Source organism: Caretta caretta, chromosome 1 (assembly GCF_965140235.1).
Source record: "Caretta caretta isolate rCarCar2 chromosome 1, rCarCar1.hap1, whole genome shotgun sequence".
In the NCBI taxonomy this organism is placed as follows: domain Eukaryota; kingdom Metazoa; phylum Chordata; order Testudines; family Cheloniidae; genus Caretta; species Caretta caretta.
Genome location: NC_134206.1, coordinates 274,252,312 through 274,270,167, shown reverse-complemented (window position 1 = coordinate 274,270,167; position 17,856 = coordinate 274,252,312). Strand labels below are relative to the sequence as shown.

Here is a 17,856-nt window from a genome sequence, read left to right as displayed (position 1 = left end):
TCAGTATACTTAAAGGGGCAATGCTTGCGTATCTCTCACACACACACAGTGTCTCTCTCTCTCTCTCTCACACACACACAGTATGTCTCTGACTCACACAGAGATGCACCTCCCCTGCACTTTGGAAAGTGGAGGGAGTGGTACACTCCAGTGGGATAGCATGGGTTCATCATCACATTGTGTTTCCGCAGGGAATGTTTGCAGCCACTGCCATGCATCTATTGTGTCTCCTTGCACCATTTGTGCTGCCTTGTAGAGTGTGAGGCTACATTAACAATGTGTTAACCCTTGAGGGCTCAGTCGAGTGCAAGTTCATCATTTAGCAGCAAGGCATTCCCTGGGAAATATTCTATCCTCTTCCACCTTCTGACTCCACCACCTCAACCAAGCTTCACAATCATAATTGCTGTGTACAGTATTAAACTGTTTGTTTAAAACTTATACGGTGTGTGTGTGTATATATATAAATGTCTTTTGCCTGGTGAAAAACATTTCCCTGGAACCTAACCCCGCCTATTTACATTAATTCTTATGCGGAAATTGGATTCGCTTACCATTGTTTCACTTAAAATGGCATTTTTCAAAAACATAACTACAACATTAAGCGAGGAGTTATTGTAGCTGTTTGTTATGTTATTGAGGAGTCTAGCTCATATGTCACTTTCACAATGGCCAGGTAGAAGATTCGGCATTAAAAACTAGAAAACAGCATCTGTCTTGAAATCCAAGAGGCAGTGGGATTTCCTGCCAAGAAAACCTCACAAGTCAACTGTTAAACTGAATGAAATCAACCTTGTTCGGCCACTTTATAATTCCATTTTGTGCATAATTTCATCCTTCTTCTCTCAAGAAGAATTAGCAGAATGAAAAGGAAAAGTATTCTCAGCAGAATAAAATGAAATCAAGTTGTACACTAAAATGTAAATAAAGGATAGTTAAGGAAATATTTCTTAAAGTTACAAGACATTTTATTGCTTCCATTTTAAAGAAATTATAATATAATTTAATTTATAATATAATTATAAAAGAATTAAGTAAACAGGTTTAGTTACCATAAGCTATGTAAGCTTTTACCTTGGTAATGCTGCAGTAACTTGTTCATTCGAATATCCCAGAGCTTCACTGTATGATTAGAACCTGCAGAAACTACACATGTACCACTTGGATTGAAATCAACATAGTTTGCAAACCTAGATGGAAATTATGAAAATAGATTTAATGAGTATTGCTCTTTTAACAGCAATATCCATAATTCAAGAGAATTAATAAGAACACAAGAATAGCCATACTGGGTCAGATGAATGATCTATCTAGTCCAGTATCCTGTCTTCCAACCGTGGCCAGTGTCAGAAGCTCCAGAGGGAATGAACAGAACAGATCAATCATCAAGTGATCCATGCCATCCTCTATTCCCAACTTCTGGCTGTTAGAAGTTTGGGACACCCAGAGCATGGGGTTGCGTCCACCTTGGCTGAGAACCATTGATGGACCTATCCTCCATGAATGTATCCAATTCTTTTTTCAACCTAGTTCTACTTTTGGCTTTCACAACATCCCCTAGCAATGAGTTCCACAGGTTGACTGTACATTGTGTGAAGAAGCACTTCCATGTGTTTAAACCTCCTATTAATTTCATTGAGTGACCCCTGGTTTTTGTGTTATGTGAAGGGATAAATAACACTCCCCTATTCACTGTCTCCACACCATTCATGATTTTATAGACCTCTATCATATTCTCCGTTAGTTGTCTCTTTTCTAAGATGAATAGTCCTAGTCTCTCCTCATATGGAAGCTGTTCCATACCCCCAATCATTTTTGTTGCCTTTCTCTGTACTTTTTCCAATTCTAATATATCCTTTTTGAGATGGCACAATCAGAACTGCATGCAGTGTTCCAGGTGTAGGCATACCACAGATTTATACAGTGCTATTAGATGTTCTCATCTAGCAGATGTTTTCAGAACGCTATCCACTATGACTCCACAATCTCTTTCTTGAGTGGCAATAGCTACCGTAATTTAGAGCTCATCATTTTGCATGTATAGTTTGGATTATGTTTTCCCACGTGCATAATTTTGCATTTATCAACATTGATTTTCATCTGCCATTTTGTTGCCCAGTCATCCAGTTTTGTGAGATCCCTTTGTAATTCTTCGCAGTCAGCTTTGGACTTAAGTATCTTGACTAATTTTGTATCATCTGCAAACTTAGCCAGCTGACTGTTCACCTTTTTCAAAATCATTTATGAATATGATGAACAGCACTGGTCCCAGTACAGATCCCTGGGGGACACTGCTATTTACCTCTCTCCACTGTGAAAACTGACCATTTATTCCTACCCTTTTGTTCTCCTGTCTTTTAATCATTTACTGATCCAAGAGAGGACCTTTCCTCTTATCCCATGACTGCTTACTTTACTTAAGAGCTTTTGGTGAGGGATCTTGTCAAAGGCTTTCGGAACGTCAAAGTACACTATATCCACTGGATCACTCTTGTCCACATGCTTGTTGACCCCCCCTCAAAGAATTTTAATAGATTGGTTAGGCATGCTTTCCCTTTACAAAAGCCTTGTTGACTTTCCAACATATTTTGTTCTCCTATGTATCTGATAATTCTGTTCTTTATTATAATTTCAACCAATTTGTGTGGTACTGAAGTTAGGCTTACAAGCCTGTAACTGCTAGGATCACCTCTGGAACCTTTTTAAAAAATAGTAAAATTGAAGTGCTTTTCAGCTCAGACAAAAGGTGGAGAGAGATAACATAGCACTAGTGAAACTAATAAAATGTATATATTGGGCTTATCTTCCAGGAGGTTCCATGCATCCCAAAAGCTCTGACTCGTTTATGTTTAAAAGAATATGGGATAATATGAAACCAAAGTACTTTCCACAACTAAAGAAGGCAGAACACACTGTAGCTTGCAGAATATTAATGAGTATGAGGGGAAAAACTGAGAATTCTTCACTAACAAAACATCCTACTCTAAATTAACAGAAAGGAAAGTATTGGGGAAAAATTCAAAGATAAAAGTAGTCAGAAGTCTAACCCAGCCATCTTCTCAAGTCAGGTTTGGTCTCATCTCCTGGAGACAGAAAAACAGATGGGCACATTTAGACAGCCAACTGGCTTCTTAAAAATAAAAAAAATCTTTGCATTTCTTTGATTTCCATCTGCTGGTAGAAAAGTTTGCATTTATTTTCAAATATTGCGTAGAGATGTTGGTGAAATTTGATTTAAGACAGCACAGAAGATGAACTTCATATCATAGTAAATAAACTTCTGCATTCCTTCTGTTGCATGGCACTTACCCTTTATAGTCTGTAAAGCTATCAATGCATACTTTATTTGCTGCATCCCAGATTTTAACAGTTTTATCCTCACTGCAAGATGCTATTAATCTTCCATCAGGTGAAAATCTGTAAAGTATAAAGAAGGTTTCTATTTAAGAAGTAGTATCAAATATTCAGTAATACAGATAACTGAATAGTAAATAGTAAAAGGTATTTTCTAGGACAATATCAGTTTAAGGGTGTTATACTTACTGAGAAACAAAGTTTGCAAAACAAGGCAGAAAAGATTACCCCTTCCCATACCATTTATAAAAAAAACCTTTTCTGCCCCTGAAATCTAAAATATATTTTTTAAACACCCACACAGCTTAATTGGGTGCAAGAATGACCTGTAGGCTGAATCCAAGTATGAAAGTTTCAGCTCTAAAGGAAAAATTGACAGAAAAGTTACAAGTGAATGGAAACAGAGGGTCATCCTAGAACTCTGCATTTAAATTTTAAACTAAGGCTTTCTCTACCATGAATATTTTAATGGTATTAAACATACACATGCTTGTGAATTTTCATTAGGTAAGTCTTTCTAAACTAACAATGATCCTTCAATAATTACCCTAACTCTCCCAGATTGATTAATGAAAAACTGTTTTTAAAAATAAGAAAAAAAAATGAGATTAGTCAAAGTCAAACTTATTAGTCTAGTTTCTCCAGTACTCATTACTTCTCTTTTTGAATACATACAGAATATAGGAAAACCAGGATAAAATACAGTAAGTCTTACTTTTTCTTCAAAAAAATTCCCATATCTATTTTTTTTCAATATTTTTCATGTATAGTGATAAGTGAACTAGATATATTTAAGTATTTCAGCCCAGATATTTAAAGGTATTTAGGCATGCTGAGCTCGATGTACAAAGCCTAACTAATTTAGAAGGCTAAATTTCATTTTCAAAGAGGATTTAGGCACTTAGGATCCCAAATTCCAGCTACTGGCAATGGGATTTTGGCTTCTAAATCAGTTAGGCATTGTATGCTGAGCTCGGCAACACCTTTAAAAATCTGGACGGATAGCACTAAACTTGTATCATTTTAATAATATACCTTATGATACATTTCAGAGTAACAGCCGTGTTAGTCTGTATTCGCAAAAAGAAAAGGAGTACTTGTGGCACCTTAGAGACTAACCAATTTATTTGAGCATAAGCTTTCGTGAGCTACAGCTCACTTTATCGGATGCAAGTGAGCTGTAGCTCACGAAAGCTTATGCTCAAATAAATTGGTTAGTCTCTAAGGTGCCACAAGTACTCCTTTTCTTCGTATGATACATGATTCACATTTAACAGCTTTCTACCATTTACACATTTTTCTGCATGCTTGTTCAGCCTCTGGAAAATAAAATGCCTTGTTTAAAGTTCTAAACAAGGAAATTAGCATATAATGTTCCTCCTTTACAAACTCACTATGAAAGAATACAACACCACAACACTCACTTGGCACAGCGAACCCAGTGTGTGTGCTGGGATAAGGAAAGCAAAAGGCGCTGATGGTGAACACTCCATACTTTTATTGATTTGTCATTGGACGCTGTAACTAGGAACTGGCCATCATGTGAGAAGTTCACACTACGGACAGGTGCAGTATGCGCTTTCAGGGCTGAAGATTCTCCATGACTGAAAAAATACGTTAACGTTTTCCATAATATTAACCTTATAGAGGATATAAAACTCAATAATCATTTGACACTGATTAAAAGATCAAAATTAATTCTTCCCTGAATACACCTATACACAAGAACAATCTCTCTTAGTAAATCCTGATTACGGGCTTTAGACAAAGCCACACAGATATTTTGAAAAACTGAGTTTTCTGATCTATTAGAAGTTTATCTAGATGACTAACTCTAAAATGTAAAAGTACTTTGCCTTGCCAGCATTTGACTTGTTACTTAGTTCAGAAGATTTAATTAATGAAATAAAAATATTTTAATGTACTGTAATAATCTAACAATCTTAAGAGTGAAGGTAAACACTAGCCTCAATACTGTAAAATGTCTAAAATATTTTTTGTTCAAAATCACTATCATTTTTCTCTAAAGGAACAGACAAATTTTGATTGAATGAATAAAAGTTGCTGTCTTGGCTTATTTCATCACTTACCCCCAAATTGCAAACTGTTGCACTGGATTTTAGCCATACAACTCCCATTTAAGTAAATGTATCCTTTGAGTTTGAAAGAAAACACTGCCACATGAATTTAGGCCTTCCTCCTCCTGCCACCCACTCATGCTTGCCTGCCTTGAGCTAAGGCTTCCTAATTTCTGTACTTTTATAGAACAGCGGAGAAACCAAGGAGAATGAAGAACCTTGCTTCCAGCTGCCCCAGACTCCCATTATCCCTCAGGTCCACCTGATGTTTGGAAAGGGGGCAATAATCTACAGACCTGAAGTTTCTCTGATACTGGTATTGCAGTATCAAAAAATATAACCAATATACTTCAGTTATACTGTACTCACATACAGGGAATCCATAGTCTAACAGTCCGATCCTGAGAAGCAGATGCCATGAGGTGTCCATCTGGTGAAAACTGTACACTGGTCACAGCTTCCACATGACCCACAAATCTGAAAGCTCTGGACTGTGGCCTCAAATTCCATATCATAAGAAACCTATCCAAAGAAGATGAGGCTGGCAAGAAATAATTTGAAAGCTATTTTCTGTTAAAAGCAAACAACTAGATCACTTGAAATAATAAGAACTCCGATAACCGCTCAAATTTAAAATACACATGTATTATAGCTACATACTTAACTGGTGACAGTACCTTAAATTCCACCATCATTAACAATCTGTTAATTTTTAATATGGAAGTCAAATGACACAAAATGCCTACAAAAACAATGACTGCTGATTTTGTCAATGCCACTTAATTTATTATCTATTTAATGTTTTGAGAGACAGGTTTGGTCTAGTGGCCCTAGTACAAAGTCTGGGAGCCAGGAACTCCTAAACAGAAATGTTGACACTAACATTGGTTCACTGTGACTTCAGACAAGTCACTATAAATTTTCTCATCTGTAAAATAAGGACATTATTTCTGAGGTGTATTGAGCAAATTAGTTTGCAAAGCACTTTGAAAATGAAAATACTGTAAATATTCCAATAATTATAACACAGGTTTCCCAATGCTGAACAAAATTTAAAACATCTGGAAACAGGGTAACAAATACTGCCATTTCTACGTGCAGCTATTTAAAGTCACAGTGGTGACATGAGCCAAATTTTCACAGATGGGTGCCTAAAGTTCCGTCTCTACCGTGGGATTTTCAAAAAGCACTAAGTGTTGGCCTAACTCCACAGAGGTAGGCCTGTGCTAAAGATCTACTTGAAAATTCCACTCCTAATATCAGTTTTAGTCTCCTAAACTGGAACATAGGTGTCCAAAAAAGTAATTAGGTATCTAAGTTTGAACATTCTTTGAGTCAGTGTGAATTTAATGAGAAACTGAAGGTGTTGGTTCAATAACAGCAAACACTGGAACATATTTGTGTGCCTTTGCAGTCAGAACAGCTGATCACATACTGTACATAATTCTGTATAATGATGTGTTTAACTGTTTAAGCACAATGTTTTTCAGTCTTTACCTAGAAGTTTCTGAGCAGCTGAATGAAAATGACCAGTCTGGTAAAGTTCTGTGTCAGTGCTTCGAAAAGATGAAGGCAGGGAAGCCATGGGAATGACTGGGGCGTAGCAGGTGGGGGATGGCATGATCAGAAAGGAAAAAAAGAAAAAGAAAGGAGAGAAGAAACAAATAATTCCTTCCTCACTGAAAGTGGGAAGAGAGGGGATGGGAGAATAGGATCTCCCTTGCAATTGCAGAAGATGTGAAGAAGTTAATACTTCTCTGCCCGACCTGCACCAGCGAGGGCAGTAATTTGGGAGGCAAGAGATGAGGAAGAGAGGTCTAAATTTAAAGAGACATATACAGCACAAGGCAAGACTAGTACATAAAATGATGAGCCCGTCAGTAGAGTCTACACAGTCCTCTCCATGGATCTAATCCCCGCTTTTCCCAGAAGCCAAGGGGAAGGATAGTCTCTGAGGCAAGGTGTTATCCCTGGACCCCCTACTTTGGAGGGTGTATGTTTTGTAGGTATGTGATAATTTTTTCTAACTTTGAGAGTTGGTTATTTCATAGTAGGCTCTTTCTAATAATATTTTGTGTTTTTTTCTTTTTTCGCTTTAGGAGAGAGAATTTGAGTTCACCACCTTTAAAATACAGGGCAGATTATTTATTAGGCCACTACTTCCTAAAATAAATATAATCCACAAACCACCAGCAACCCATGGAGCACAAGCTGGCATATCACATAGCACTGGCTCACTTTCTTGCTTCAGACATTAACATATTTTAAAATTACATTCTAACTCCTTCCTTTTACTGCTTTACTCATTTTTTTAAAAATAACCACAAATAAGCATCTGTCTATATCAAGCTGGGGGAAATAAAAAAAAGAAGACAAAGAGACAGACATGAGCACAATTACAAGAAAGGTAATTCAGAGCCGAAGCTCTCATTCCATCCTTAACTAAGGCCCCAATCATGGAAAGAGAACTGAGTCCCATTAATTTCAATGGGATCCTGAGACAGCATAAATATTTCTGCTTCCAGGAATTGGGACTAACTGTGGTATACCTTCTACATAAGATTACACACTATCTTAAACCTCTGCAATATCTTAGCCACAATAATATAAATTAAGATATTTTAGGATTTCTTTCCTTATTTGTCTTTTGTGAACACAGCATGGTAGGAAAGAATTATTATAAATACATCTATGGTTAATGTTGCTAACAGCAACAGCTTATTTCTTCAACAGTGGAGCTGAAACCATATTAGCAGCAATTGTATTTAAATTATTCTTTATATGTAACAAAATGCACTTTAAATTAATTTCTTCTGTTTCTTCATTCCAGTTTAAGATGGTTCTCTGAGTTATCCAAGCAAAGTATTTCACAGAATTTTTTTATAAAATTATTGTTTCCCTTTTTGCACCATGTTTTTTTGTTTTTCCTCAATAAGATATTATAAATGCATTAAGTTCTACAAAATTCAAATAAAATGTTAAAATACCTATTTAAACATGGCTCTTCCCAGGGAGGGCTAAATATGATGTCCCAAGCCATTGTAAATGAAGCCTAATTATTACAAAACATATTACTGGATGCATCAACACTGGAAAATGTACTGTGGTATAATGACAGGTTTCAGAGTAACAGCCGTGTTAGTCTGATTTCGCAAAAAGAAAAGGAGTACAAGTGGCACTTTAGAGACTAACAAATTTATTTGAGCATAAGCTTTCATGAGCATTCGATGAAGTGAGCTGTAGCTCACAAAAGCTTATGCTCAAATAAATTTGTTAGTCTCTAAGGTGCCACAAGTAATCCTTTTCTTTTTGTGGTATAATGCCGTCTGGTCTTTATATAGGCATGATACATTGCCATGTTACAGCCTTTAAACACAGTAAGTTGGTCCATAGATTACTTTTGTAAAAACAGTTTATTACATGAGCAGGTCTGGTGTATGCACTGCCCACAGAAGATATGTGAACACCTTTCATGTTTGAACATGGTTCTAATTAAGTACCCGCCTACACTACAACAATAACGATGTTTTAAGAGGGCAAAAACTTGACTGTGCACAAACCTCATGTCAGAACATTGTTGATTCTTGTCTATGTACAAAAAGCAACATTACAACCACAGTTTTACTTAAGTATCTAATGATACAGGCAATAGGAATAGAAATTAAGAATAGATTTTTCCTTACATATTTTGCTTTTCTGCATATGAATCAAAGACTTGCACATCCAACAATGGAATGATAGTTATGCAAACACCAGGTTTATACATTTCTGGGCTGCAATTATTAGTAAAATGGCCTTCAATCAAGGATACTTCCTTGGCAGTAAATAAAGACATCTGGACGTACTTCTAGAAGTATATAGGCTCTTCTCCCACCCCTCAATACTGCCAAATTCAGAATAAAAATAATTGGCCATATTGATCATGTGTCTACCAAAGACAGTAAGGTTCCATCGAGAGTGGAACTCCTACTGTACTCCAACCCAGTCCCCCCGAACACCGCAGCAGCGCTGATATTGTTAACAAGATTTAGTAGGACTGAACTGTACACAGCTTTGACCTTTTGTAGAACTGTTAGACAGTTAAAACACACGATTTGGTCCCATCTACTTAATGCTCAACTATATCATGAGGCTACCTTGCTGTAACCAGGTCACCCAGTAAAATAGGAATTACAGTGTAGATAGACTTAAATATTTAAATCAAATGGGAACATTAACACAACTATGCCTCTATCAAATATTCTCTCATCATTAGTTACAATGGCAAATACATATACAACAGTAATTCTAAAGAGTTTCTATTTGACGAAAAATAAATTTCTGCCAAAGGGATGGAGAGGCTGCCTAAATTCAGAATCTTGGTTGGCTTTTAAGCAAAAGAGGTTTATTATTATTAACCTTTATAAAATGCCAAAATACTATGGATGGAGTTCATTCTAAATGTAGTGGGCACTAATATAAGTGGCAAAGATCAAAAACAAAACAAAAGCCAGAAAACTAACCAACATTCATTTGTCATTTTTATTACTGTTTTTCAAAAACAACAACAAAAAGCTTACATTTAATCAATGTTAAATTTACATAGTTCCTTTTATCATTTAAAATCAGTAGTTTAAAATCCACATACAGTAATTTTATTTTCCCCAAAATTCTCATAAAACTGATAGAATTAAAAATAGATATATTTATACCTTTGTTTCGGAGAGTTTCAGATTTTCCAGAAATCCGTACACAGAATTTAAAGATTACAGTAGCAATGCTTCAATTATGGTTGAGATTGCCATTTCCAAGTTCCTATTATCAGATCTTTATAATATTATAAAAATTGCTTCTATTGGGCAGAAGTGTTACATTCTTAGTCTTATTTTTCTGTTTAAAAAACCTGAAATATGGGATAAGAAAGTTCTCTTGAATTGTTTGTCAGTTATAAGTGCCTTGAAAAAAGTGTAATATTTAAGAAACTTGTTCATTCTTATTTTCTGCTCAGACAGCCCAACAAGTTATTTTTAAATTTCCAATTCATAAAATAGTCCTCCAAAAGGAACACACTGTTTGCTAGGTTTTTAAAAAATAATAAATGTTAGAATTGAATAAAAATTGCATAGTCTGCATGCACAATACTTCATTTCCCTCAATACAGTAAGTATGCATGGCATACAAGGTAGATGCCTATGCAAGCATGAATTCGTTTGGAAGTGTGCATGCTCAAACAAATTTATTTATGGTAAGGCTTTCACAAATGCATATGACCATATAAAGCTTGCTCTTTCAGCATGTCATGGGCTGTAGTCTCTCAAAGTAGTAGGTCTACAGAGGAATGCAGAGGTATTCCTTGGCACGTCAGGTTTGGTGGAATGTGCAAAAGACTGCCTTGCTGATCAATATAATGTGACAATTCCCTTATTCTGTATCAATTTATACAAATCAGATTTCAAATTAGTCATGTTAAAATAAATTACAGAGACTTATAATGCCCAGCACCACATAGTGGCAATCATTTTTAGTATGGCCCTGCACTACACCCCTAATCCAGAATCTTCCTCATCTAAAAAGAAAAGGAGTACTTGTGGAGACTAAGGTGACTTAGAGACTAAGGTGCCACAAGTACTCCTTTTCTTTTTGCGAATACAGACTAACATGGCTGCTGCTCTGAAACCTTCCTCATCTAGTCACTCTTCCATCCTAGCAACTCTTGCCCCAGCTTGCTGGTCACTTCTTTCCCTTCCTCCCTCCAATCCTTCACAAATTCTTAGAAATACCTCTGAACACACATCCTTTTCCTTCTTGCCTCATTATTTCTAGAAAGTCCCTAGCCCTTTTACGACCCCACTTTCTCCCTCCAAACAGCCATCTCCTTTCCCTTCTGCCTAGCCCTGGAGTAATGAACCAACACCACCTACTATATCCCACTAGACCTTCCCCAGATTTTTATGTTCACTTTCTGTCATTAATTTGTGGCTCTCTATCTGAAGGTAAGAGCTGTCAGTCCAAGATCAAGATTTGGTATATGGTGGCTACTGATAGACAGCACAAGATGAATACAGAACGAAAAAAAACCCCTGGATTTGCCAAAGCTTAAGCCAGTGCCTAGAAGAATCATGTAGAGGCCCCAAAACACTTGGTACTGGCATTGTACTTTTTCTAGAATATGCAATCCAATGATCACACACCTAAGAAACTTTATTTGATCATCCTATCTATGGTCACACATTTAAACAAACACCTTAGTGCAATGGTTCTCAACCTGCAGCCTGCAGGTCCAATCAGTACACAGTTGCAGCCCATATGACATCCTCAGGGCCACACAGGCCATATACATATTGAGTGAATGTGGCCCACATAACACATAGAGAGCTGCATATGCATCCCACAACAGTAAATAGGTGGAGAACCACTGCCTTAATGTTGTTATCCACACAGCACCTCTTTACCTCCTAACATACTGGTATATAAAATATTACATATATGAAAAAAAAAAACACAAGAAAGAATGCAAAAGATTATGTAAACATAATGGTAGTTTTGAGAATATAAACAAATGTCCAGAAATTGAGTGCTAGCTACTGCTTAGAGCACTCAGAATGTGCATACTAGTTCTGAGAATTCAAAGATGAGAGACAAATATCAACATGACACCCATCCTTTTCTCTCTCACACTCAAGATAAATGCACCAGGTTCTTACCCACTATTTTGGGCTCGCCAGCCACACACTCAATAGTCTCCCACCCCTAACCATCCCCTTCCCACCCCCCAAACTCCACCTGGCTAACATTCTCATACTGCTAGCCCATCTTTCTAGTTCCACTACCTCTAGCATTAGGGTGGGCGGGGCAGGTGTTGAAGAATCAAATTGCTTTCAAGAACTAGGGCAAGACTGAAGAGGTGTTCACATGTGGAGGGGGATATGAATTAAGGAATGAAGCCTGGCCAGTCCTAATGTTTCCTGTCTTCCACGTAGTTAGGCAATAGAAACTTTCATTCCTTTAAAAATAATATGACCTCTTCAAAACCCTTAGGAGTTGGCAGATCCCCAATAAAGTAAACACCTGGATGATTATACAACGGACTAAGGATTAAGGTTCTACTTCCAACACCAATGTTAACTCAGCCATGTACTACTGTATTATTTATTCTGTGAATTTATGTCATAATACATATCTGCAATATAGCTAAGTAAACATTGCTGTGAGAACCTTAACTTCTCTAGATTTAAATTCTTAACCTTAATCTAAAGTAACATAGATTTTCTTTCACTTGATGTAAGAACTCTTCAGGTCTAAAACAGGTCATGTTTTTCCTAAAACTAAAATATAAACTGAAATGTGAGCAATAATGAATCAAGACCCTACAAAAATAAAAACCTTAAGTCAGTACAAAGGCACTTTTAAACATTAATTCCCAGTATTTGCCAACCCACTTTCGTACACTTCAGCATAGGAGATTCAGTTCCTAAACTACTACAGGGAAGGCTCTCAGAGGAAATTCATGTATCAAATCATAGCTAGCCACTAATTTACTCTGAAGTTCTTCAGATAATAACTATCATCAATGGCCATTTTATTTCTCAAACTTCCAAATTTGATTTTTATCTGCAGCATTACAAGTCCTCATTTGCACATCAGGCCGACCCTCAGAAGTACGATAAGCACTAAGGCACTTTCCTGAATGAGGATGATAAATAGTCCCATCCTCTTTAAAATGCCATATGATATTTTCTGGGATAGGGGATCTATCTTTTGGGCAGTTCCTCATGCCAATGAAATCCTTTTGTTCAGGGACTTCAGCACACAGTTCAGTCACAGAGTTAAACCTAATTTCTTTACTCGATGTATATTCAAAGAACTGATTGCCTCCTTGACCATGACATCCAAAGAGAGACACATGAGTCCCAGTAGGATTATGTTCAGGTGAATTGTAGTCTAGACATTCTGATGATATTCCCATACTGTGGATAGCTCCATGCCAGCCTGGACGATCCTCTGGTACATGTAAGTTGGAAAAAATATTTTTCAAATACCAGTCAAAACTCTTACATTTCAAACGCTCTCTTAGTAGTTTTCTTTCAGAAATATCACCATAATTTTCTTTTCTTGCTGGAGGATTTCTATTGTAAAAATGTTCTTTATACTCATCCATCCACACTTCAGCAGCACGTGCTGTGTTCTGAAGGAAATTTGGCCTCGCATATGGAGCCCGCTTTGGAAACACATGGCCTACATGGGAACAAGGATGGATCTCCAACGTGCCGCCACACTGCCACACCCTAAATGATAGTTCTAAATTCTCCCCACCCCAGACATCCATCCCTGTGTCATATGTACCAAGATACTCAAAATATTTCTTACTAACTGCAAATAGCCCACCAGCCATAGTTGGGGATCTAATGGGGTCAGTTTTAGATTTCCATCTTTGACGTTCGTGTTCAGGTACAGAATGCCACTGAAATGTCAATCGCCAGTCAAATCCCCCGATCATGGGCTCCCCCATCTGCATGTAGAATTCAAATGTATTCCAATCAATGGTATCTATAACAGGACAAACGATCACAGTCTCATTCTCAACAATCCTCTCTAAAAGTGGTTCCAGCCAACCAGAGTTACACTCACAATGACAGTCTAGGAATGTGAGGACATCACCAGTAGCAAAGGTAGCTCCAATTAAGCGTGCACGAACCAGTCCTTCTCGTTTGCTGGTTCTTATCAAACGAACTCTTTTCAGGTTACTAATGTACTTTTCAAGTTCAGCCTTCAGATATATTTTATCGCTCAAGTCATCCACTAGTATAATCTCTTTTAGAAGTACTGCAGGAGATGTTTCAAGAACGCTGTGAATTGTCCGCAGTAAGGTTGACCAAGCTTCATTATAGAAAGCAATTATAACGGATGTAGTTGGAAGTTTTCTATAGTTGTAAGATTTGTCTTTACATTCATACATTCGATTGTCCTGTATGTGACGATGCAGAGATATTTTGTCACTCAAATAAATATTAATTGCATATTTTTCAATCAGCTCTTCTTCTAGTTTCTTTTCCTCAGGTGTCAACTGTGGACGAGAGGCTTTACCCCATTCTCCTAGCGCAGAAGAATCAGGAGGGGATTTTTCATAAACTGGACGAGCCAAATCCTCTGCTTTTTCTGGTCTGTCAGAAAAGTGCCTCTCCCATCTCCCATTGGTGACGCTGTCTCCGGTGAAGGAGGCATGGAAGGTAGAAACACACAGCTCCACTACGAAGTAAGCAATCATCAAGAGGCCAAGCAACAGGCAGCTTCTGCCCAGCCAAGTCCATCTTCTGGCCAGATGGATCCTCATTGCAAGCGATTAAAACGGGCAGGGAGAGCTGTAAGTTACTGCAGCGCTGCCTCCGCGGGGAGGCAGCAGTTCCGGGCCCAGGCTGCTGGGGAGGGGTCGGCTGGGTTGCGGCAGGTCCTCTTCCCGGATATCGTCCGGAGCGGGGATGCGGAGCAGCAAAAAAACAACGAAGCTGCTTCCCAACCCCGCGCGCCCGCCCGCTCCCCGCCTCCTGTGCGGAGCGCCCCCGCCCCAGCTCTCTCGTGCCTTACTTCCTCCTCTCTGTGCCCGGGACAAACCCCTCCCCCGGGCACTCCCCCTCCGACCCCTGGTTTGCTCAAAAAGTTGTCGCTTAAAAAAGAGGCAGGGAGCCCTTGGCCCGTCCGACACAGAGAAACGCCTCCCCCCCCACCCCCAGCCCTGTGCGCCAGCCCCGCCTCCGCCGGCCCCACCCGCCAGGGACCGGAGCTAGACCCGGAGCCACAGGAGCACGCTTCTCCGGAAGCCGCTGAGAAACTTTCCTCAGTCATCCCGAAGAGCAAACACCGCCTCCTGCCCAAGCAACAACCTGTAGGGGCCACCCACCTGTAGCCATCCTCTCGCTCCTCCCCCTCCGTGCGCTCCAGCGGCACTGTACCCTCCCTCCTCCTTGAGTACAGTCCCGTTGCAGGACCTGGGCGTCTGGATCCTACACAAAGCGTTCAGCACAAGCCTGCAACTGTAACGCGCTACAAAGGTAACAAACTCACCAAGTGCCGTCGTGCTCGGGCTGAAGTCAACGCCGGTGACTGCAGCTTTATGGCCTTTAAAGGGACGAATTAAGATAGGATCCTCCTGGAGAAGAAGTTAATAAATTGGTTAGTCTCTAAGGTGCCACAAGTATTCCTCTTCTTTTTGCGGATACAGACTAACAGGGCTGCTACTCTGAAACCTGTAATATCTGAGAACTGAGTTTTGTGTCATCACCTGATTTTTGTTCTGTCAACCCGGAACTCGCCATGTTATGATCACACCGAGATTAATATTGAAAGGCGGTAGCTTCTCTGAGATACAATTGAAAGATTCTGGGAAAGCAGCAGCGCGGTGGCCCAGAATAAAACTTACTTTCATTATTATAATAGTGGGGGAGGAGAGTACTGCAAAGCATCCTAAAAGCTAGAACACTGCTCAAGGTTGCATTACTCGGAGAAGTGCGGTGTCAGCCAAGAGAGGCCCAGGCACAGGTGCTGGTCTCTAGATGTTGACATGGAGAAAAATCCCGAGAAGACAGGCTCTACAGAATGTCCCTATTATAGCACAGGTGTTCCGGAACAACAACCCGCCGCCCCTGTGGAATCTGGCCCTGGATGGGAGTAAAAAACGCCGTGCAACAAACAGGACGGATATAGCAAATCATATGCAAGGCCACCCTCCTGCTCCCCTTTAAGGGACTGTAACTCTCCTCTGACAAATCAAAGTGAACGGGCGTTCTGAATGTGTTTTGGTTTGGTTACCGCAAACGAAAACCCTTTAACAGCTGTTGGACGCCCCCCGCCCTCCCTGTTTCAAGGGCAGAGGTTTTCCCTTGGCAGAGCGAGCTGTGACAAGCTGTCCCCCGTTATCTTTGGGCTCCAGGCTCCCTTCCAGTTGGCCAGTTCTCTCACTGAGGAGCGTCCATCACCGATCTGCCCAGACGCCCATCACCGTGACACCTGAGAGCTGCCCTTAGCGGTAACAGCAGGAGTAGAGGAAAACACGGGGCACTAGCGGGGCTTGTCACCTCCCCTGGGAGCGGCGGGTGGCCGGGTTACGTGCTCTAACGCCGCGGCGCTGGCTCGCACGCCCCAGGGGGCAACTTGAACCCAGAGCTCGGCCCGAGACAAGCAGGTCCCGGTGGAGAAGGGGCAGCGCATGGGGCAGGGCCAGAAGGCGCGGACCCCGGGGGGCTCCGCCGGTTGGTGCCCGGCTGGAGACACGCTCATCAGTTCGGGGCCTGGCGGGCGGCTGCCCGGGGCTCCGTCAGCGCAGTCAGCGGGAGGCCCGCCCCTCCCAGCGCGCACAGCAGAGCTGCCGGGTCCCTCCCTTTCCTCTGCCCCAGAAGCGGCGCTCGGCGGGCAGCGTCTCCCCCAGGCCCGCCCGCTCCCTTACCAGCACAGACGCCATAGGACAGCGGCCCAGCGCGCCCGCGCCAGGCGCTGCGATCCCCTGCCTTGCAGCGCCAGCGGCCGCCCCGCGGCGCAGTCAAAACCCCCGCGCTCCAGACCCGACTAGCCGAGCCCCGAATTCGACCCCCCCTTGCAGTAGCCCCCGCCTTGCCAAGGGCCCCATCCACCCCTGTGAGCGCGGCGCCGAGCTTAGAGCCGCATCCATGCGATAGGCACTCGACTCGCCCTTAAAGAAACAGTGAGCCCCACCCCCAGTTGCTTGGTTACCATGAGCGTCCATGTCCTATTCTGCGCAGCCTCCCCCCGTCCTCCCGTCAGGGACCACGCCCCCAGAGAGGCCCGCGCGCAGCTCAGCGCCTGGCCTGCCTCCGCCCCCGCCGGAGCGCGAGCGCCTCTGCCTCAGCAGCACGGACCCAGCGAAACTGAACTCGCAACGATGCTTGAGCTGCTGACCCGCCGCCCGTGGAGTGGGGGGGGGGTCACCCCGCAGAGCCAGTTTTGGGGAGCCACCTTCGTTTCTAACGCCTTAGGAGTCAGGGAGAGTTAGACTCAAATCCCCCTCATGTCAGCCATGCTACATCCGTGTTGTGGAGGGGGAGTTGTGGGGAGAGGGACTCACTCTCCTGGGGGCTGGGCTGGGGCCTCCTAGCCGGGCTTGGAAGGATGAGATTTGTATGGTAAATGTGGGCAAATGTCAGTGAATTTAAATTTCACACACAGGGCTCAAAAAAATACATTCGTCTGCACCCATCAAAATGTAGGACAGGCAAAGTAAGCAAAATGCTGCTTGAGGACACAAGTTTAACTGAAGGCTAGTCACTGTACTTTTTAAACAGGTGGTATGGACAGTTTGTGTCTGAACGGTTAGAAAGCTCTAACTTTTAAAATCTCACTGTTCATAGGCATTAAATAATTGTCCTCCCCCATAACTTCCCACAACTGTGAACATTTAATTCAAGTAGGTTTTTTTTAAAAAAAAAAAATGCTTAAA

At 40.9% G+C, this 17,856-nt stretch overlaps 2 protein-coding genes across 14 annotated transcripts in view; both read right to left on the bottom strand.

Moving 5' to 3' along the window:
- POC1B (POC1 centriolar protein B) overlaps nucleotides 1-17,004 on the bottom strand; it is a 124,972-nt gene extending 107,968 nt beyond the window's left edge. For 9 of the 13 annotated variants that reach the window (XM_048835619.2, XM_075124294.1, XM_048835618.2 and 6 more), the window contains exons 1-6: nucleotides 16,849-17,004; nucleotides 15,471-15,555; nucleotides 5,802-5,973; nucleotides 4,779-4,958; nucleotides 3,310-3,417; nucleotides 1,075-1,190 (exon numbers count right to left, since the gene is read on the bottom strand). In XM_048835619.2, coding sequence (XP_048691576.2) covers nucleotides 1,075-1,190; nucleotides 3,310-3,417; nucleotides 4,779-4,958; nucleotides 5,802-5,973; nucleotides 15,471-15,555; nucleotides 16,849-16,863 — 676 coding nt within the window. In that variant the 5' untranslated portion in view covers nucleotides 16,864-17,004. Of the gene's footprint in view, nucleotides 1-1,074; nucleotides 1,191-3,309; nucleotides 3,418-4,778; nucleotides 4,959-5,801; nucleotides 5,996-15,470; nucleotides 15,556-15,687; nucleotides 16,777-16,848 lie in introns of those variants that run through there. The other 4 variants (XM_075124292.1, XM_075124291.1, XM_048835621.2 and 1 more) reach the window with 4 other exon arrangements.
- GALNT4 (polypeptide N-acetylgalactosaminyltransferase 4) lies at nucleotides 9,936-14,964 on the bottom strand. The gene has a single exon (XM_048835617.2). It carries the CDS (start codon nucleotides 14,740-14,742, stop codon nucleotides 12,991-12,993), a length of 1,752 nt encoding a protein of 583 aa, XP_048691574.1. The 5' UTR covers nucleotides 14,743-14,964; the 3' UTR covers nucleotides 9,936-12,990.
- Nucleotides 17,005-17,856: the final 852 nt, after the last annotated feature.

Coding starts and splice junctions, on each gene's coding strand:
- GALNT4 (XM_048835617.2), bottom strand. CDS start 14,742: ATGAGGATCCATCTGGCCAGAAGATGGACTTGGCTGGGCAGAAGCTGC.